Source organism: Topomyia yanbarensis, chromosome 1 (assembly GCF_030247195.1).
Source record: "Topomyia yanbarensis strain Yona2022 chromosome 1, ASM3024719v1, whole genome shotgun sequence".
NCBI lineage: Eukaryota > Metazoa > Arthropoda > Insecta > Diptera > Culicidae > Topomyia > Topomyia yanbarensis.
Genome location: NC_080670.1, coordinates 22389721 through 22412016, shown reverse-complemented (window position 1 = coordinate 22412016; position 22296 = coordinate 22389721). Strand labels below are relative to the sequence as shown.

The following is a 22296-nucleotide window of genomic DNA, read 5'->3' as shown; positions in this document are numbered from 1 at the left end:
GAGGTTCCTCCGGTTGCGTCGATAGTGGCTATAGAACACACGAGAACCCGAGAAGTGAAATTACGAAGGCGGCCACGTCCTATGGATGGAACAACTCAAAAAGCATCCGTAGAACAACGGGTTGGTAAATTGTAATGAATGATTTTATCATAAAGGAATGAACTGGACATAATATCACAGAGAACAGACATCCATGATCGAACAAAAATATTTAAAAAACATTTTAATTAGTATACGATAGCGCCGCCACACCAACCTATCCCAACTATCCGTCAAATCCATTCCAGAACCGGTTTGAAATCCTGAATGGATTCGGTATGGAATCTTGCTCAAAGAAAACAACCGATTCCGACTCTATCGGGTGATGCATTTGAGCTGGAATTCATGCTGGAAGTCTGAACCGGTTCCGGACTAGTTTGGCTGGGTAGAGGAATAACCGCTGTCAATTCTGTCGAACTCAGCCACAAAAAAAACATGACGACAGTAGCGCACCTGGTTTGGATATCCCAACTACCTTCGAAACCGTTAGAGATTTTACACATGTTGAATGTTGGAGATGGGCGTCTGTTCTCTGTGTGTTAAAAATCTGCTTCCTTATTCTACATAACCAAAAAACACGAATGGATAAATCTGGTATCAAAAAATATTAAATGTTACACTGCTATAAGGCTTTGTCTTACGTTGGTTAAAGAGCCTGTTTTAGCACCATTAAGAAGAGGGCTGCACTATTTTTGAGCTTTTATTTGAAGCTATATAATCTATAACCTTTCTTAGAATAAAGTATCAGTGTACTGTTTCTTAAACATCTATATAATGCTTATCTATCAGAAATGTCTATTTTCTGCATAAAAGAAAATAAATGTTCTATTCTGTGCATCTATTCTCAACTCAGCGTTCCAATTAACACCTGCTGGGCGTGCCAAATTTCACCTCATCGAAAAACAATCTGATGGAAACGCAATGCTTTAAATTATATTTGCTTCGATTCTAACTAGGTATCAAGATCATGGACATCAAGACATGATTTGTGAAACTAATCATTCTACTGTTTTCAGCCGACCAAAACAAACGTAAACATCACGCACATGAAAGAACCTCATCAGCTATTGGTAGAAGAGCGTCCAGTATTGCACTAGGAGGAAATAATCATGCGAAGGCTAACAACTAGTAATGACTAGTTTTACATCAAACATTGCATTGTCCTGAACCGAATTTTATGTTCAGATATGAAAAAATCAGCAATCAGTTGAATAACTTGAAATCATTGATTTTTTATACCTGAAATCGCATTACAATATATTTTCAAGTTTATCAATTTGGCCGCACTGGTTCACCACCACGATTGAACCTGGCTTAAGCATCCCGGTCAAACCATTTGGAATCCTGAATGGAGTCAGTATGGATTCCAAATCAAATGCAACAACCGATTCTGAGTCGGAATCGGTTGTTGCATTTGATTTGGAATCCATAATGACTCCATTAAGAAATCCGAACCGGTTCCGAAATGAGTTTAACTGGGATTAATGCCCAGTTTACATTAGTGCTGGTTGCCATCTGCTGATGCCAGCATGCTGGTAACCAGCACGCTACCAGCATAATGTAAACGCTTGCCAGCAGCTGGTACCAGCAGATGGCATGCGTTTACATTATGCTGGTAGCATGCTGGTTGCCAGCATGCTGGCATCAGCAGATGGCAACCAGCACCAATGTCAACGCTACATAAGTGAGGGTGAACAAAAACAGCCCTCAGTGGTTTGCTGCGACTTTACGGTGACACCACAAATGAACTCGAGTGTTTATTTTTGACAATATTAGGTTCTTAACTAAAACAGTTAACCTCACTTTTTTGTGAGTTCACTTGGACTGTTTACATGGACTTATAAAATTTGTGGACGACTAGATCCGCTCGAAGCAAATCGTAAAGATTTTTTTATGTCCATTAGGTTCTTTACTGACACAGTTAACCTCACTTTTCTTGACAGTTCGCTTGTACTGTTTACATGGACTTAGAAAAATTTGTCGACGACTAGATTCGCTCGTAGCAAATCGTAGAGAATTTTTCTAAGTCCATGTAAACAGTACAAGCGAACTGTCAAAAATGAACACTCAGTTCATTTGTGACGTCATCGTAAAGTATTCAATGTAAACAGTACAAGCGAACTGTCAAAAATGAACACCACAGTTCATTTGTGACGTCAGCGTAAAGTATTAAATAGGGATCTTTAATTTGGAAAAAATGTGCCAGTTTTTCATATGTATTGGGAGCGAGTGTCCTTACGAGTACACTCATATCATTCTTAAGCCTTAATTATTCTTTTATGATTTTTAAATTTAAAAAAACCAAATTAAATTCAACCAGCAAACTGACAGTTGTCCTACTAAATGACGTTTCTGCTAATATCTCGTTCGCCTCATTGTTAACCGGGACAGCACCCCACACAGCATGATCTGGTACTTTGTCAATCCACTAGCAGCCTGCCATCCCAAGTTTAATCTGCAAACTATGGTAGATCTGATAAGGCAACCTATAGAGTCGTGCAAGTCTCATGGGTTTGGATGTGTTATTGTCCTAAAAGGAAACAAACTAAAAAATGTTTTTTCAATTGTTTCGGGCCAAAAAAATTGAAAAAGGACTGAGATATTAACTCACAGTACTAATCTACATCAGAATATGCATTAACCCGCACACCCCTAAAGATCCCTATTCTCTTGCACTCTTCACATGGACTCAGGCAAATTCTTTGCGATTTGATACGAGCGAATCTAGTCGTCCACAATTTTTTTTCTAAGTCCATGTAAACAGTGCTAGTGAACTGTCAAGAAATGTGAGGATAACCCAATGTAGTATATACAGGTATGACGAAGAGGGCACTTTGGTATTCGTAAGATGAATCTTACATGAGTGGTGTGAGTGATCACAGAATAAATCGACTTGCTTTCGTCATACCATTCGTTCCGCTCCCATTGAATCGTGTGAACGCTATGACGTCGACCCGTTGTGCTTCTGGATTGTTTACATATTCTTCACGCTCATTCATAACTACTCAAAATTTGAGTTCGGAGCACTCAATTTCAAAAGTAAACTAACAAAACTAACTCATTTCTCGAGTAATCACAAAATCTTCAAAGTTCTGAGTGAAAAAAATACTCTCAAAAAAGTGTGCGGAATTAGGTGTTGATTTAAATTTTAAAAAGAGCCTGAAGTTAAAGCCGATGATCGTTCATCAAACTAGAAGGTAAGTTTCATTGAGTTTTGCTTGCTTTCAAATCTTACTTCCAGTTGTGTTTTTGTAGTTTCGGCAATTTATACAAGATGCCGATCGGCATGAAATAGATGCAGAGAACGACCCTTGGATTAAGTTCCCGAACATCGCAAACACCTGGACAACGGTCTGGAGGATCAGGTAAATGATATTTGAAATGCCAATGAATGTCTTTGTACTTTTATTAAAAATGCGGAATGATTATTTTCTGTATTTCCCTCTTGAGTAAAATGTACTCAAATTTGACATTTTTATCCCAAACTCAAAACTGAGTAAACGAGGAAAACTCAATTTTTGACTATGTGCACTTTTAATGAAATTGAGTGACTGGCTACTCAAATTTGAGTTGTTATGGATGAGCGTGTTGGTTGCCAATACTAGCAAACCGTGTGTTCTCCCACACCTATGTATACCTCATTGAGGTTAACTGTATCAGTAAAGAACCTAATTCTTGGATAAAAACAAATCCGCAGGTGTGCTCGTATATATTACATTACGGCATCAGTGCACAGTGGTCCAAAATGTGAATGTTGCAGGAATTTGAACTTTTTGCTAAATTTAAATGACTTTACCTTACAAGATGTGGAGCTAGGGTGGTTCTTATTTGGGCAATATTTAAAAATGAACTTTTTAACGATTCGAGATTGAGCTTAACTATCTTCGATGAATTTGTAGAGTAACACATTTTAGACAAATTTGCTGAAGACATGCGAGCTATAGCCCAGTGAGCAAATTTTCTGGCAGAGACCGCTCTGCTAGATTTCTGTAAGTCTTGGTTTGACAGCCCTGTCAGATTTCTGCGCGTATCCTGTCGGGTTAGTTGAGCTAGGGTGAACTCGGTTTCGCTCGCGTTTTCTGGCAAATTTTGACAGGAACCGAGCAAAACCCTGGCATAACTCAGACATAAACTGTGCAAAGATCCTGGCAATTCCTACCTGGTAGAATTTAGCACGAATCGAGCAAAACATCTGACAAAGATGTGGCAGGAAGTGTGCAGAGATCTTAGCCGTACATTTCTGGCTGGATTCTGGATAAAAGTGAGCAGCATCGGTTGGTTTAACCGCTTCTGTCAGTTACGGTTGTTGCATTTGAGTGAACTCGTTGCCAGAATTCTCGCGCAAATCGCGCAAAATGCTCGCAGAAACTTTGCCAGCATCAATTTCGCATTGCTCAACTTTTGCTAACTTTCTGCTTGACACGCTGACCGGGAGCTTTTAAACTTTCCATTGCACGAGAAATCCAAATATAAGCTTTAGGGTGTTCCTTAAAAAACGGTTTTATTTCTATAATTGTTGAAATTTTTATTTTACACTAAAGTACCCTTTGGACAACCTGAAGATTATTTTAGGACACATAATTTTCTTTTCGATTAGAGCACTTCACATTAAATACCGTTGCTGTCACAGAGAACAGATGTCCATCTTCAGCATTCAACTTGTGTAAAATCTCTAATGGTTTCGAAGGTAGTTGGGATATCCAAACCAGGTGTGCTACTGTCGTCATGTTTTTTTGTGGCTGAGTTCGACAGAATTGACAGCGGTTATTCCTCTACCCAGTGAAACTAGTCCGGAATTCCAGCTCACATGCATCAACCGATAGAGTCGGAATCGGTTGTTTTCTTTGAGCAAGATTCCATACCGAATCCATTCAGGATTTCGAACCGGTTCTGGAATGAATTTGACTGATAGTTGGGATAGGTTGGTGTGGCGGCGCTAGTGTTTATCGTATATTAATTCAAATGTTTACACAAGTTTTTCAAATATTTTTATTCGATCATGGATGTCTCTGTGGTTGCTGCCATATGAAATAGCATGCTTTGACATTAAAAAGTGTCAAAAAACAGACTTCTTCTTACTTTTACTATCTGATAGGTTAGCATGGCTGCCAGTTTCGCGGTTTTTATAAACTATTTTATCGGAAAAGTTAATTTTTGTGTCGATTTAATATCATTTCATTTCGCATCCGTGAAGAAAGTGTGATAGCGAAGTGACTCCAACTTTCAAAGCAATAAACAATAACTATACTGTTTACCCGAGCAAACGTAAAGTCTATAATACCCCCATACTCATGGGGTTGGGCATGGGTGTTTGAAATGGGTTCAGGCCACGAAAACACTATCGTCATGGTCCGGTATATCCCATAGAAAAACCATACGTTGGTATATTTATGGGTTATTTTTTATGGGGTTTTAATGGTTGTGAAAGTGGGCACGGACCATGTTCATGGTATTTTCAAGGGGCTGTGTGGTGTTTGAACCCATGAGTATTTGCTCGGGTATGCAGTAAATAATCAACGAAGTGGTAGCTGAAATTGATTGCTTGCTTCATTGGAAGCTTTAACGGAGCGATTTCTAGCTTTTGCACTTAGTGAAATGGAATATTAAATTTTCTCGAGAATAGCGGTTTCTAACGCACATTAATGATTTTACATATGAGTTTACCTCTGGTTGTGGTCCAATCTTACCTGCTCGGCAGACTCTTGATGACAGGGCGGCTTTTGTCTCTACCAATAATTTTCGGATTTTCGTAACAAAGGAAACTTGAAAGTAAACAAAATAATGTCACAAAACTGCACACAGCTGCTGCTGGGAGGAAAGGTGGATGATCTCACCCGAATGACTGACCTCCCTAGCGATGATGATGATAGTGACGGATCACCGGATTCACCGCAAAGAATTCCGAAAGATACAGTAGCATTCTTCCCAGGCGGAACTGTCTCGAGTCTCGATTCACTTTCGTTCTCATCACTAAAAAATCAGAATATCTGTAGTTGTTTCAACCAAACACGTAAGTTGCGTGTTATCTCTGAATTTAGGAGAATCCAAAAAAATCGGACGTAATGCCTTGCTGCTCTCTAAAGTCAATAGTCTCATTCTTGTTCTTCCTTATTATTAACTTGTTAGCAATCAGGAAACGGAACCACGCCAATTAGAAATTAACGATAATAGATTCATTTCAATATAATAGAACGATCCAATTGTAATTAATTACTACCAGTCCACTTACTCACCAGTCTGTGACATAAACATAATTAAAGCACACGCTTCCCACATCACATGAAATGAACTAAACATTCTGACACCTTTCTATCTCAATCAATCTGTACGCGACAAGCTCAAAATCAATTTGCTATATTTCCTTCTTTGACGTAGTTCGATCAATTGCTCCCGGAGAACGTTCACCGTAACCAATCAAAGGGCACATTGCAGTAACTGGTAGCCGGCCGGACGACGCTCGTACGGCACATTCTCATTCACGCTTCACTGCCCTGCCCGGTAGAACAGAAAAGACGAACCGCAAGTGTGAAAGCACGTGTCTGAAACCAGTCACTAATGTTTGATCAACGATATAGGGAATGTAAAATCGCAATTATTTTATTACAAATGCAATGCTCGGCGGAAGTTCATTTAAGTGTCATGAATTATCGATTACACATAGATACAGGTAACCGGAAGAGAAATAAAAACACAACTGATCCACACTCGAATTAATTATTTCAAAAATACGGAAGCAGTAGTAGTGTGCCGTTTTGACTGCATCCCGAAACCCAACCGTTGACAGATCATACATTATGACGGCATGGTTAGTAGCGGGCTCAATTTTGCCTCAAGCGAAATCACATAACAATTGACAGTTGCGCTTGGGATCGTATAAATTTATTAAACTTCCACGTAATCGTCAATTCCACCAAAGCTGTCGAACAGTCTATATGGTTTATGATACAATTTGTTTCGTTTGTGTGAACTGTCTATTTTTGTTTCAACATCAATTTAGGAGTTCATTAATATAATAAGGTATCGTCGCACCAAATACAAAACATTTGTATTTGGTGCGGGCACGGAATACTAGAAGGATATCAGACAAATTGGGCTGATCGGAATAAAAGTGACGCAAAAACCGGATATTTTTATCACGTTGCGCTTTGAAATCACCACCCGTGAAGTGTGTCCATTAATTTAAAATTATAAACTGCACCTCTGGGTAGCGGTAAAAGAATTATTCGTCAAATTGCATTCTTTTTTGAACCCTGAACGCTTCCTATCACAAATTATAACCTATAACTAACAGAACCGGATTCACTCGTTTGCAATGAATTTTATTGCCTTATGTAAATAATAATTAGTATTCAGTTTTACCGGTCGCCTCCACACGATAACGATATGGCTGCTAATTGTTGTTCTTTTCGTCAATTACACAAATTTTGCAAGGTAGTTTCGTACATACGCAAGGGTTCGATTTGATGTCGTAATTAACAAACGGGAATCAACCCTGTGATTTTTTTTCCATAGTTGGCAAAATAGGTCAGGAATAATACTTATCTGGTTGTATTATTCATTCGAGAATTACTGTGACGAGAATCTAGATCCAACCTGAATGATCGAAGTCACAAGAATAAATATTCTAACAAATATTTTGTGAAAGATAGGTATCTTCTAACATTAGATTTCATTCGCATATTTTGCAAAGCTTTGTTTCTGTTTCGCGTACGCCAGGCCGTGTCCCAAAAACTTCTCATCGATATTTCTCTCGTTAGTCCGGCAACGAACCGGCGCCAGTAACTCCGTTTCTTAGCTTTCATCAAACTTTCGATTCTTGTGTCTAACGTCACGTATTGTCGATAATTAGCGGGTAAAACGTCGTCCCGGAAGATCTTATACGCGGCGGCCTTCTTCGCATACATATCTGAACACTTTTTGTCCCACCATGGGTTACAAAGCCTTTCGCGAGTCATCCTGATCAGGCTGACAAAATGGGAATATTGACCCAATCGGGATATTTTTTATTTCTTTTTCATAACCATAACCGAAACTGTTAAAGTATCCCTAATAAAAAAATTATACACGAACGTTAACCCATATAGTCCAACGATTCCACATATTGCTTGGAATATACCTTGAACAGGTCGTTTGGCTCTTGGATCATAAGATGTTTATTAGGGATCCTTTTTTAGCACGTACACAATGCGCGTGGGGCAAATGTGTGCATTAGACTTTTCAAAGCATACAAGCGCTAGAAGCTGGCAACTCTGTATGAATTTAGTATATCATTAGGTCAACTGATCACACATATAAACTGCCCAGTCACCAAATTTTCTGGCAGAGACCGTTCTGTCAGATTTCTGCCAGTCTTGGTTTAGCAACACTGTCAGATTTCTGCTCGGAAATAAACCGTGCAAAGATCCTGACAATTCCTATTTGGTACAATTTTAGCACGAATCGAGCACAACATCTGACAAAGTTGTGGCAGGAAGCGTACAGAAATCCTGGCGGTACATTCCTGGTTGGATTCTAGCATTGAGTTCTTGTCGGCCGGTCTCACGAACAGTTTCCTTGTTGAAAACAATCCCATTTGTTTTCGCCGTCTTTGTTTATTATTTTCATCCAGCTAGTGATGTAGTATTTGTGTCATGTGATATGTACGTACATGAGCCGTAGAAAAGTCTATAGGTTAGTTTAACCGCTTCTGTCAGAATCGGTTGTTGCATTTGAACGAATTCTCTGCCACAATTTCCGCACATATACTGATAAAAACTCGGCCATCAGAATCAATTTCACTTTGCTCAACTTCAAATCGATACTCATCTCTTGACAGTTTGGCCCAATTTTTGAAATTGAGTAGTGGGAGCTCAAGTTTTTAGTAGTAGTGTAGTTTTATAACTCCTTTTTAATTATTTGGTATAAATTTCTCTTTAGGAGGTCTACCAATGCAAAATTAAAAGAAAACGATTTTTTTGCAAATCCTTCGGTATGTTTATCTTTTGTGTCGGTTCGGACTCTTTGCAACCCAATTTTAGGTTGAATACGACAGCAAATTCACAATAATATTTATCGAGCCTTTTTTATTTCTTTTGCACTCTTTCTGCCCAATAAATAGTTCAAGCAAACAGAAACTGGGATATTACTTGAAAAGCACACTATAAAGTTGATATAAAGTTCTTATCGAATTTTAAATCTGCTTAAGCTTTAATGGAACATGAACGCTGTTTAAGCCGCTATTGGAAAGTGAAACGCATCGCAAAATTACTTAAAACGAGAAGCTTATGCAGCTCGATTACATGAACTTATGGTTGCTTGGGAGTGGTCGGTTCGTAGTTGCCAAAAGTAATGAGTGTTCAGATTGGTGGCGCCATCTCTTAGAGGCCAGGAGCAACTTTAACCGCCTAGTATATCTTTCAGAACCACTTAGAAGAAAGTTGTGTGACTATTGTATGTACCATTCAAATGTGACCCGTCGGTGATTCTGTCAAATTGGCAGTCTGATGCTCGAGCAACCGACGCCTATTAAAGCATCGTATCCATGACAACTATCGTTTGTTGATACAAGAACAAAATTTGATGATCTATGCACATTTTTCCATTTTGGGAAAATTCCACGTGCAGAATAGTTCATTCCAAAATGAGAACATACCTTTGTGCTGCAGTACTATGAAAACATTCCTCTAGAATATTGCGAATCTTTTCTTAAATCCGAAACCGAAAACCGGTTTTCAACTAAAACCGGTTTTCATTCAAATGAAGAAATTGGCCGTAATAAAATTTACAAAATATAATTCTAGAGAAAATTTTCAATAGGACGTAAGTAACAATGAGAGATTCTCTTTGGGGTCTTTCTCTTCTGTTCATTACTCGGCCATTTCAACATTTACTACTCTACTCTTTGCATAATATTCTAATAAAAACCGCCAGCTTTCGATATGTGCTGGAAAATTAGTGCAAAGTGTTGTATTGACGTCGTAATAAACGAAAGAGAAAGTAAACAAAGAGAGGCTCTCAATGTTACTTACGTCCTATTGAAAATTTTCTCTAGAATTCACAAAAAACAGATTTTCACCAAAATCATCTGGCAGCTCTGTTCTATTATTAGGTTTTACACCAACCGACGTAACCCCACAAAAAGAGCCGGATGAACTTCGTTTGACAATTCTCGGTGGTTTGTTTACATGAAAGTTACGTGAGTTCGAATGTAATAGATGAGCACCCGTTGCACTCGCACTCACGCAACTGACAAGGTAAACAAACCACCGAGAATTGTCAAACATGAACTTTATTCACTATGAGTTCATTCGTGTCGTCATCTTGTAGAACTCAATTACATAAAATGATATTTTCAGCCCCCTGCTAGGCAGCCATTTTGTCCTAGCCAACATCTGCCTTTGTTCAAATCAAAACAACCCAATGCTATTGCACAGGCGACATGGGCCTAGATGCAGCTAGGCCCACATATGTTGACTACTGTCAAAGTCTGTATATCTCCATAGAGGATGACAGGAGTGACACCCTCCTGGATGTTTTGCAGTTCTGCCTATTCGTCGTTTTTCAACGCTCCCTGTGCATTTCACCATGAGAATGAGAGTTTGTTCATCGATTATTTTGACAATTTAAAAAACCTTCAAGAAATCGGTACGGGTGTTATAAAAGTGCGTGAAACCAAAATAGTGCATGTTACACAATTAATAATTATAAAAACTCCTCTGTTTATAGAACCGGTAATTTATTTAATCATGTCTACATCTAGTTAATACAAAAACAAATTTGAGATCTCAGTTATTTTAGGACACCATGTCGAAAGCAGCAGGTCGATTGAGAACACTCAAAAAGTCCATTGACAAAATCGACCATAGCAGCAAACTTCGAACCAACATCCCGGCCGGTATGGCCGTAGCCGGTCCACCGTTGGGACCCATGCTGGGTCAACGAGGAATCAACATAGCCGTGTTCTGCAAGGACTTCAACGAGCGTACAAAAGACTATAAGGAAGGGATCCCGCTGCCCTGTCGGGTAGCGGTTACATCTGACCGTTCCTATGAGTTGACTATTCATGCACCTCCAGCCACCTTTCTGCTCAAACAAGCGGCAGGAATTCAGCGAGCAGCAATGATGCCGGGCAGAGAAATAGCTGGGAAAATCACACGCAAACACCTGTACGAAATCGCCCAAATCAAGCTAAACGATCCTCCGAATGCACTGCTCACACTACAGCAAATGTGTAATGCACTGATCGGAGTAGCGCGGACATGTGGAATCGAAGTTGTAAACGAGCTTGACTCCACGGAATATCAGCAGTTTCTCGAAGAACGAAAGCTAATCGTAGATGAACAAAGAAGGGAGTTGCAAGAGAAACGTGAAGCCAAAATGCTGCGAATGGGTTAAATACTGAGTAGTTTCACTGTTAAAAAGAGTTAGTTTGAAAACAGTCTTAGCGAAAAAATTTTTGAACGCTTTAGCACTTTATTTGTACGTAGAAGTCTAAGTTGAAAAATCCAGCTTTTTCCGATCTTTCGCGGTATTCTTTTTCCTGCGTTTATCAATGTGTTTGCCAAGTTTTCCAGTTTCTCTAAGCTGATCGTATTTCTCAACCAACTCACGAGCTTTTTTAGTGCTTTTCTTCTCGTAAAACGGTCGTTTTCCTTCTTCTATAGCCTTACGGGTTTCCTGTCGTTCAAGTTGGCGTTTTTTATCCTGTTCCTTCTGTTTGTTGAACTCTCGAACTTGGTTCTCTGTTCTTCGAATGGCAAACTTCAATCGATCGATTTCTATCGGATCGACTGATTCTTCTAGTTGCGCCTGCAAGCTTGCCAATTCTTCGGACCTAAGCTCGTTAATAAAACCGTACTGTTCGCGGAACTTCCGTCCACTGAAATAACCTTGATTAGCATCAAATCGCGGATCTTTGGAACGTGACTGTGCTGCCTTTTGATGTCGTTTCTCCATTCCCAGCATTGGAACTTTTCGTTTTGCATTCAATTCTTCCGGTGGTCCATCAGAATCGCTATCCTTTTCAAGCGCTGCACGCTTTTTCTTTGATAATTTTGGAGATGGTTCAGCTTCTCTGCTATTGGTTTTGCCAAAAACAGCCTCGTTGTATACTTTGGAGCCTAGTCGACGTTTCAGTTGCAAAAGCTCCTCGAACGGCATCTTCCGGAAATCATCATCTGCCAGTTTAAGCTGGAAAAAATGTATCAAAACTGGTAACTAAACTTCTTTTATAATTCGCTAGGTGATCTGTATTCACCTGCTCGTTGTCACTACTATCTGATTTTTGTTCTACAGAGATCGACGAATCAGATTCTAAACTAGAGCCATTCACATCATCACAATCACTTGTAGAGGGTTCGTTTTCTGACATTGTTTACAATATTATTGTGATTTCCAAATTTTATTGAGTACGATGTCCAGTCAGTTTACACTTAGCATAAAGACAAGGAAAGTTGCTTAGGCGGGACCGATATTATGAACAAAAATATTTAGAATATAAAAATAGTAGAATTAATTTGGTGATAGCAGAACAAAAACCGCTAATCTATTATCATTAAAGCACTATCAACAAACACCATGTGTTTATGAGGTATGTTCCAGTAGTCTAATCCACGATGACGTCATCAGTTTTAACTTTGACAGTAGCTGCGGGTGGAACTGTGTTCGATGTTTTTCTTCTTGTGTTGTGTTTATTTTTGTTTGAAAATTGACAATCACTGTTTTTGTTTACCAAACTGTATTTGGATAGTTGTGATTTTTATTTAAAAAGACTCATGACTGTGTAGTAGGTAACTGTAAGTCGACTGAAAAGACGTTGGAAGTTCGTTTGTGTCAATTCCTGCTGTAGGTAAAGCAGCGGAACTGTGATACACATCGATTGGGTACTCTCACATAAGCTGTTTAGATTCTGAGAGCAACAATGTCCCTGAAAACATGAAAATGTACAATCTTCGTGTAAAAGATTGTAGCGATAGAAAAAAGCGGATTTCATGATAATGCAATACATGCCAGCTCTAAGAGCAGTACACATTATTATTCTGCTAGGGGCTTTTTCGAAGATCTGAAAAAATCATCGAACTAGAAAAAAGGTACATCGTGATGCATGAAAATCGCAACTCTCCACCATATTATCAAAAAATTTGTTTAGACAGATTCCCAATGCGGTCAACTGCATCCGAGCGCTTTTCTTCTTCATGTAAATAGTGGTACCTGTATGAAAATTTCTAGTTTATCCTTACAGTGGAAATATGAAAAGTAACTGATTTAGTGCGAATTTCTTCATCCACACTGAACTTTTAAAAATAATGCGTGGGTAAAGAAATCGGACCTTAGTTTATTTAGTCACTATTTTTGAGTAATTATTTTCTGGCAAGAATCTGAGTATGTTTAACAAGATTTGTTTTCATTTCAGATGAAACACCAAATGTAGAGAATTCAAAAACGGATCATTCCGAGTCCATTCCGATGAAAATCGCGAGTGTCGATTATTAAAACAACGACATCGTTTGCAATTGGCACGGTTGCAACAACATGCTGACTTTCTAGAAACGATACTACGATAATTAAAACGACGGTTTATTGGCTGAAAAATGACTGGTATTAGCAAATATTCAACGTATTTACAATTTTGTAGAAAGTAGCCAAACCTTACTGTGTAATGACAAAGAATGAAGTCTTCGTAATGATATTGCAAAATCTTCTAAGTAACGTTTCATTTGATTATTATTATTACTCCGTGTGTGCTACAACAATTTCGAAGTATTTTTACCCAACAGTACTCGCAATGTACGAGTGCTTAAAGTATGCAATCGAAATCGTATCAAAAGATACAATCGATAAGCATACGCCTCGATCGTTCAAATAACAGTATGGGGATAGAAAGTTATTTATTATTGGCATTTTCGAAATTAGTACAGAGAGACGGTCGAATCCTAAAGCCAAAGATCATCAAAGCGCTTACAAACTTATGCAAACTACAAAATTTCTAATCGGCCCGGCAGCAAATGGAATGCTTGTGTTTATCTGTTGCTTATACGGGACGATGCTCTGATCAGTTCACCATCAAAAAAGTCCGAATTTCTCGATATTATCGAATGCAGCTGATATAGTTCTTGCTGACGAAGGATTTGATATCCCCAATATAATCACATCTAAAGAAACTACTTCCTTAATAAAGGGACTAAATTAAATCAGTTAAATATTGATAGAGGTAAATGAATCACGTCGCTTAGAGTTCACATGAATAATTGGTGTTCTGAAATTCAAATTTACTTCTCTTAAAGGAACAATTCAAGTCGACTCTTGGAAATGGAATTAATGCCGTTGATTTGATTGTATGTTTGGCTTGTATTTTAGGTATTTTTTTATTCCTTGAACATTGCCATCGCAATAAAGCGTCGAAGACTTTTAATGGGATTTTTGGTTGATGTGAACCGGTGTAGTGGAGTGCACTGGTTTTGCACTTTCTAGCAGAAGTGTCAATGGAACATACTCAGTTTTCTACACTTCTGCTAGAAAGTGCAAAAATGGTGCAAAACCAGTGCACTCCATTACACCAGTGTCAATCAATCGAAAATCCCATAAGTGTAGCAAGTGCGTTTCGATAACAACCCAGTAAAGTTTAGCCGGAATCCTACCTGTTTCTAACTCGCACTCCGGCTCCAGTGTCCCTAGTGTCGGAATACTATTTAGAACCAGCTTCATTTTTCGGTATAAATTACTGGGAAATACTATGAAGCTCCAGATCAAACCATTCGGAATTTGATTCGGAATCCTAAATCGATGCAGTATGGCATCCAGCTCAAATGCAACAATCAACTTTGAAACTGGGATAAATCCTCAAGAAAGTACATAAAATGTTTATTGCCAGCTGGAAGGGCAATTCAGAGGTTCTCTTTTCACTATCCAGAAAACCTTGACTTACTGGACACAGATTTCCGGAGACACTATCTTCCAAAATGTTCAGTCTCGCATCAAGTCAAATCATTTTAACCCGTAAGGTTTAGATTGTTGCAATGTAGCTGAAAACCATACAGGACCCACTCAGGATTCCGATCACCGGGTGCCATTGAACTTTGAACCCATTGAACGATAAGTAATATTTATAACTATTTTTTTTTTCAAATCCGTCTGTCCGTCGACTGTGCATGCAAATTTGCTAAGGAGCAGATTATGGCATTCAAATGGGAGCAAGCAACACCATGGCAGTGTGAGGTCGGGACATTTTCTCGTTCATCCGCATTGAATAGATCGCTTGAACAAAGAATTTTCGAATGTTTTCTATAACTATAGAACTAGCAAGTGAAACTATTTTATTGGTTAAACTTACTTTTCTCACAACCACCTATTTTCCTCTACTATCATGTCTTCGACTGTATGTTCAAACCAGTTTAATTTTTATTGTAGCTATCCAAACTACGGTTTTTTTATTATATTGCCAGTATACGACGAAAGTTCGTTAAAAAGTCAACAACAAGTCAGTCGTCACGGATGTTGATAGCTCGCATAGTCGAAATACAACATAGCATGGATCAATGTTTCTAATAACTTTTGTTTTATTGATGTACCATGATGTATCAATCGATAAATAAACTTCTGGTTAGCTATTGTTAGATTTTACACATCGGAGGACAAAGAGGTACCAAGAACCGTAATATTGATTTCACCCACAAATAACAAAATGCTCTAAATAAAAACTCTAACCAAAGTTACTCTTCGTTGACTTGATATTCAGTGCAAACTAGCAGATTGTCGCATTTAATAAGATTACAAAATTTTATTAAATTACGAAGAATTACTACAAATCGTATTAACCAAATGTAAACAATCGAACAAAACGTTGGTTGCAGTGCAAAATGTGCCCAACAAGCAAAAACAACAGCTGTCATTCCACCCGCAGCAAACGTCAAAACGGCCGGGAAGTTGAAATCGTGGATTGGACTGTACCCGATTGAATGCGAGTGGCAAGAAGAAGTATTGGAACAAAATCTGCTAACATTTTTGACAATTGTAGTGCCACAGTCGATCTTACCCACACGCAAACGAAAAACTACCTAAAATTAAGTACTTTTGACTCAATCTCTCGGTACCAGAGGTTGTCATGATAAAGAGGGACAAGTCTCGACAAACATATGATTACAGCCTAAAAGCCAACTGTCATAATCCACTTTGAATGGAAATTCCGAACAAACCGTTACATGCCAATCACAGATGTTGGTAGTAAACGAAAGAGAAAAGTTTTCTCTTTCATAAACTGTTGTGAGCTGTGTTCAGCTAGTAACGGTTTGTCCGGAATTTCCATTAAAAGTGGATTTTGACAGTTGGCTTTTAGGCCGTAAGTATATGTTTGTCGGGATGTCTGTCTTTTCCGGGAGACATGTTGGTAGACTTCAGCGATTCGTTGTAATGCTGCGTAAGATCTACTTCTGCTAGCAAAAGACAAAAGATTAGTCCGTAAGATTGTAAACCTGTTTCTAATTACCCTGCCACTTCTAGTTTTCCGATCTGTATATTCAACATCCTTGCTCTCACTTGAGTACTATGGCTCTAGATTTTCATAACTTTCCCTACTCAGTAATCTCTAGCTAATTGAATGTCGTTAAAAAGTAAAAATTTTGAATGAAATTTATAAAAAATGTCAAATAAAAAACTTAAGAAGCATAATTTGTTTCATAGGAATGAGTAACGAATTTCATATAGCTGACGAATCGAAATTGATTAAGTTCATTGTCAATTTTCATAAGGCAACTTTATGAAAAAATATATGAGGTAGGTTCGATTCAAAACTCATAAGGTAATCTGATGAAATCCTTACCGATTCCTTGTGGCGAAAAACATAAGGAAAAACAATGAATATCGCTAGTATTTTTGCATGAATGTAGTTACGCCCCGGGAGAATAACAAACCACATTTGGTTTTTGTTTTCTGGCGACACTGCAGGGCGAAATTGAAAGTAGTCAAAACAAAAGGGCGGCTCGAAAATGCCCTAATTAACATTTCATAACAACCCTCGGCGAATTTTTTTTTTTGCAATTTTATCAACGAAAATTTTATTATACAGGTCGGACTCGATTATCCGGGGATTTCAAAAAAAACTCACCCCGGATAATCGAATCACCCGGATAATCGAATCAAACTTTTTTTGCGTTATTTTATGAATTTGAGCTTCATTCGTGGAGAAATTGGAAATAAAATGGTCAGGATAAATTTTCCTATTATGGTAAATGTAAATGTACCTATTTTGGCCCTAGTCGATTTTTCAGACTTTCAGGGTGTGACTTATATTTTCAGTTGGTTTTCATTTATTATTCATATTGGTAACGAGTTAACGGTATGTATCAGTTGTTTATAGCTATTTGTGTAAGAATTATAAGATAAACTTTTTAATAAGGTGTGTCTTTTGCAATACAGGTCAAACTCGATTACACGGACCTTCGATTTTCCAAGGTAAATGATTCGATTACTCGAACACCAGAGAAAATAAAGTTAGTAAGTAAACTGGGGGTCGTCTGTTTCTTGGCTCCAGTTTAATTTACGTGGTGGTGTTACAGCTAAAATGTCTTTTAACCCTCATTCTAGATAGACGAGTGCGTGTTGCGCCCCCACAAAAAGATCCTTGTCCTTGTCCTTGTAGCATCATTTAGTTGACCAATGTTGTACTGGAATTCAGGTAATAACTACGCGTGTAGTCTTCCCAAATTCCCCAATCATACTTATCACTAGCGAAGGACTACAGGAAACGTAGATGATGGGTTCCCGGCCGCCTCAGCGAGAAGTACTGCTGGCACCCTCTTTACATAGCCTATCATCCATCTTTGCTTGAGCTACCCAAGAATTGAAATCACCTTCAGTGACTACCGGGTCTCTTGTCAGAATCTCGTTAACCATTTCTAGACCAACGTTTTTCTACCGCGTATAGGGTCCCAAAACTATTTTTCCTTAGAACTGTTGGCGTCAAGAAACACGAAAAACCTGATTTAATAAAGAGAGGTGCTTCTTTTGCAGTGCTAGAAGCTGCTCAATATTTACCTTCCGATCTAGTCCTATTGCGTGAAAAAAGTAATTGAGGGAAATCTAAATTAGAAAGTTTTAGCAGATTTCAACAATATTGCCAGGCTAAGAAAATATTCCAAAATTTCATTTTAACCATTAACAGAAACTATCCCTGGCAGCACTGCTTCAGCGGAACCTGATTAGATTAATTGTAATAACTTCTGTTCTACTGATAATATTTATAGCTTTTAATGGTCAAATGAAAGATCTTAGTCGATTTTATTAGCCTTACTTGTCGTTGTGTAAACCAAAAGTTATAGTCATTTAGAAACCTGGTTGTTTACCAACAAGAGGGCATGAGGGGGTTAAAGATGCCTTTGGAATGCTGAGCGGGAATCAATTGTTGAAGGGGATAATAGGAGAAGAGCAATATTGTGTCAAAGTCCACTGGAATTCAGAGCAGGATATTTACACCGGATTTCAATGAAAATAGAACCATGATTCTATCACTATCTGGAATAAATCATAATCTTCAGCGGAATTCTGTCTTGAGAAGGATTCCATCAGACATTTAAGAAGCTTTTCTCTAGAATCCTGCATCAAAATTAAGAGAAAAAACCATAGAAATACAGATAAAAATTCAATCAAAAATCTGAAATAGATTCCATTGGGATGCTAAGAAAACTTCGATCAGAATCCTGGAAAGTATCCAAACAGAATCCTGAGAAGCATGTCATCATGATCCCAAGAGATAGTCAGAAAGCAACTAAGCTATGTAGGTATAACTTATTTTATGTGGCCTGCAGTAACTGATATGTGTATTACGAGAAAAATGTACTTTTAGTATAAAATTAAAAAGTTACATATTTGGCAATACTAGCGCTAAAAACTTTTATTTTGTTTTTTTTTTGGATTCCTTAAACAAATCTTTCAAAAAATTATCTCGCTGATTGATTCTAATGCAAACAGTACCAGAGATATAATCCGAAGAAAAATAATTTTTTTAGCAATTTGTTAAAATTAAGAGTGTTCTTATGGACTGAGGGGCACAACAATTTAGGTTATTATATATTGGCTCTAAATGAACAATTTCTTCAAAACTGGTACCAATTCATGAAGGTCGATTCCATGTTTAGGTTTGTTTAGGTTAATTTGCGCGGAATAACTCGTATATAAGCTATTTTTGAGGTAGGTTAAAATTTGAGAGGAGGTTAATTCTACACCCCCGAATTACCCGAAAAAATGTTCTATTGACTGCAATAATAGAATTAGCACTATAATAAGACATTATAGTTGAAATTTGATATTTTTTCAAAACACCCGGATAATCGAATCATTTTCCCCGGATAATCGAATCACGGATAATCGAATCCCCGGATAATCGAATCCCCGGATAATCGAGTCCGACCTGTATAAAACATTTTAGTTATGCTTCCAAAAACTAGTATTTTTAAAGCATTTCAATAAATTTGAAAGCGCAGTATGAAAACACTGTTAATATACGATTTAATTTTCTGAAGCGTATTTTCAAAGCTATTTTTCTCGAGTCGATATCATTGCGACTTCGGCCCTTTGGTCAATTCATAATCGAAATCAACTTAACTTTGAGTTCATTTTACTTAAATTTAAGTTGAATTTACCTAATTTTGAGCATACCCCAAACAACTCAAAAGTACCTTACTGCACGGAAGACCTCGACTGAGTCGAATCTCTCGTTTTGTTTTTGACAACACCAATAAGTGCGAAAGCGACGCACAGCTCAAAAGTACCCAAATATAAGTTAACAGAACTTATTCTGTAGGTTGTTTTATGGTTGCGTGTAGATAAAACTGTAGTCAACTGTGAAAAAGTCAGTGGAATTCCTCTGGAATATTTCCGTCATGAAAGTAGCTTCGACTCTTTTTCCCTAAAAGAAAGAGAGCGTGTAGATTTCTGCACGGTCGGGAACATCGTTTGGGTAAATGAAATAGAATATAATCAGTAGATATGTTTTTCTCTCTTGCACAAACGGTTGTTTGATGTGCGACTGAAAAATTCGGATCGGATGGTTCGTTCCGTTCGTTCGTATTCGTTCATCATTAGTAATCAGACAGTCGGTCGCGTACGTTACGTCGGTTTTTCGTTAGGATTTCTGCTCTTGTAGATTAGGCGAAATCACTTTCCGTTGTCTAGGTGCGTTGAGTTTTTCTTGGATTGTTCCCTTGATGTAAACCTGTGAAATGTGTCGAAAATATTCATTGAAATTGATAGTGTAGTTATCTCTAAGTGGCAGATTCCTTTTTCTCGTTTAGAAAAAATTGTGCAATTCCAAAAGACTGTTTCTATAGTGCTATTTGTAGTGAAGGAAAATAATGTGCTGATTTCCGTAGTAGAAAGGGTAGGGTGTCTTCAGGGTAAATTTTTGTTTCATCCCTGCGTCCCCGTCGTTTCCCTTTGCTGGTGTTGAGGATCAGCCATCTGTGTTGGTGCGTGCTTCAGAACGAAAGCTCTTGTGCATCGGATTTCCTTCTATGTGGCTGACAGTTCTACAAAGGAGATAGCTTGTCCTGAATATACGGGAAGCAGTGCGACGCAGCTGTGAATATCGCACTGTGTCTGCAGGAACGGCTTCTGACTGATGGTTCGCAATAAATACTCCCTGAGCAATGCTGGCAAATCGCCGAGTAAAAAATCCCGCACCAATAGTAAACAACACGAAGCCAGCGATAACGAGGGAGGCGAAGGAAGTTCCGGAGCGACCCTAGTAGACGGCGGTACGACTGCAACACAGCGATGTGATACCGTGCACAAACAAAATCTTTATCTTATTTCCTTCCCAGTTATTTTTGTGTTCAATATTCTGCGTTCCCTGCTGTATCAGTTATTCATTGTTTTTCGATACATCTATAATTTCACCACCAAAGTAGTTTATAAACCAGTGAAGAAAGATTGTGGCCTCGAAATCGTGATAAACGATCAGAACCAACATCAGCATCGAAGTCAACCGCTGCTTGATCTCCCGTATCAGCCGCAATTGCAGCAGTACGATCCACAACAGCAGCAGTCCCATCCGCTGCAGTATTCAAGCAGTGGCGTTCTGGTGAATAGCGAGGGTCGGGAGATGTCCGTGCACCGGTCGGCCAGCGGGAGTCAGGTCGGTCCGGGGGATCCGCTTCTGGCTAAGCAAAAACATCACCATCGGCGAGCTTTTGAGTACATATCGAAAGCGTTGAAGATTGATGAGGAGAATGAGGGTAAGTCAGTTTTTTCAGTAACTTGTTACGATAAGTACATACCTAACGAATCCAATGATAATGAAGAATCGGGGGAGTTTTGTATGTAGGAACTATTTATAAAAAAAAGCTCATGGGTTAAGACAATTTTTGAAATCAGAAAAATGTGTGATCCGTGTGATCTCGTTGTTTTTTATGCATTTTTGTGTTGTAAATCGTTAAGCTTATTCGTTTACAGTTCAAGCTTATGACCAACACTAACACTGTGCTCATAGCATCAGAAAACATGCTTGGACAGGTTCTGACGCGAGATAGCTTATTCGCGGTATTTAATATTCACCGCGGCTTGTTGAACTTCATATAAGGAAACTTGTTAACTTGGGGTTTATTCAAGAACTACGCCGTGTTTCATATTTTTCATTGGTGACAATAGCTCCATTATGCTATTCCCTATTTTTTAGGAATTATTTTGAGTATTCTACAAAATAGTTTCTCTGTGAAATAGCGTAATTTCTGGTTGGTCCGAGCCTATGCCGTTTTCTTTGCGAATCTCATCCAGATTGAGTCATATTACCTTCGTCGAAGATACTGCCAGTCGACTGTGCCTCTCTCTCTTCGTCGTTTAGCACTACATTCAACCAGGGAATTGACCTTTACGACATCCCTGTATGAAGTGGTTTTCGTTATACCAACATAATTTACTGTGTTGTATGAGTTTTGTTGCTTTGTGTGATGTACACAAAGGTTCCAATATAGGCCATGGTTTGCTTTTAAATTACACTTTATCCTTGAATTTGTTCCTCAAGCTTAATTGAATAGACTGGCCTGGACTCGTTACAAATATTTTTTTTTTTTTGAATGAGAATACAAAATGTCAAGTTGTCCTTATACAAATTTCTCTAAAGGTGAACAGGCTAGTTCGACCTACAGAAGTGCGGCTTAGTTTAGCTTCGAGCAGACCCATTTTCTGGCACAGATTATAAAACAGCTGTTTATTCATTTGCTATTGCGACCTACTTGTTCCAGCGTCGCCTGAATTGAAGCTTGAAGCGTATCAAAACAAAAACCCAACCAT

General features: G+C 38.3%; 3 protein-coding genes across 6 annotated transcripts in view; 2 read left to right on the top strand and 1 right to left on the bottom strand.

Moving 5' to 3' along the window:
* Positions 1-10601: 10601 nt before the first annotated feature.
* Positions 10602-11680, top strand: LOC131677087 (large ribosomal subunit protein uL11m). Of its 2 annotated transcripts, none has more exons than XM_058956667.1 (2): positions 10602-10748; positions 10816-11680. In XM_058956667.1, the coding sequence occupies exon 2, from the start codon at positions 10822-10824 to the stop codon at positions 11410-11412; it is 591 nt and encodes a 196-aa protein (XP_058812650.1). In that variant the 5' UTR covers positions 10602-10748; positions 10816-10821; the 3' UTR covers positions 11413-11680. The 2 variants fall into 2 exon arrangements, with proteins under 2 accessions (XP_058812650.1, XP_058812651.1); XM_058956668.1 differs by having other exon boundaries at positions 10612-10748; positions 10807-11680.
* LOC131677088 (ribosomal RNA processing protein 36 homolog) lies at positions 11459-12622 on the bottom strand. The gene is made up of 2 exons (XM_058956669.1): positions 12275-12622; positions 11459-12207 (listed from the first exon to the last, which is right to left on the bottom strand). The coding sequence occupies exons 1-2, from the start codon at positions 12386-12388 to the stop codon at positions 11509-11511; spliced, it is 813 nt and encodes a 270-aa protein (XP_058812652.1). The 5' UTR covers positions 12389-12622; the 3' UTR covers positions 11459-11508.
* Positions 12623-20077: 7455 nt separating this feature from the next.
* LOC131677085 (spastin) overlaps positions 20078-22296 on the top strand; it is a 49631-nt gene continuing 47412 nt past the window's right edge. For 2 of the 3 annotated variants that reach the window (XM_058956664.1, XM_058956662.1), the window contains exon 1: positions 20078-21242. In XM_058956664.1, the coding sequence (XP_058812647.1) occupies positions 20627-21242 (616 nt within the window). In that variant the 5' untranslated portion in view covers positions 20078-20626. The remainder of the gene's footprint in view (positions 21243-22296) is intronic. The other variant, XM_058956663.1, reaches the window with a different exon arrangement.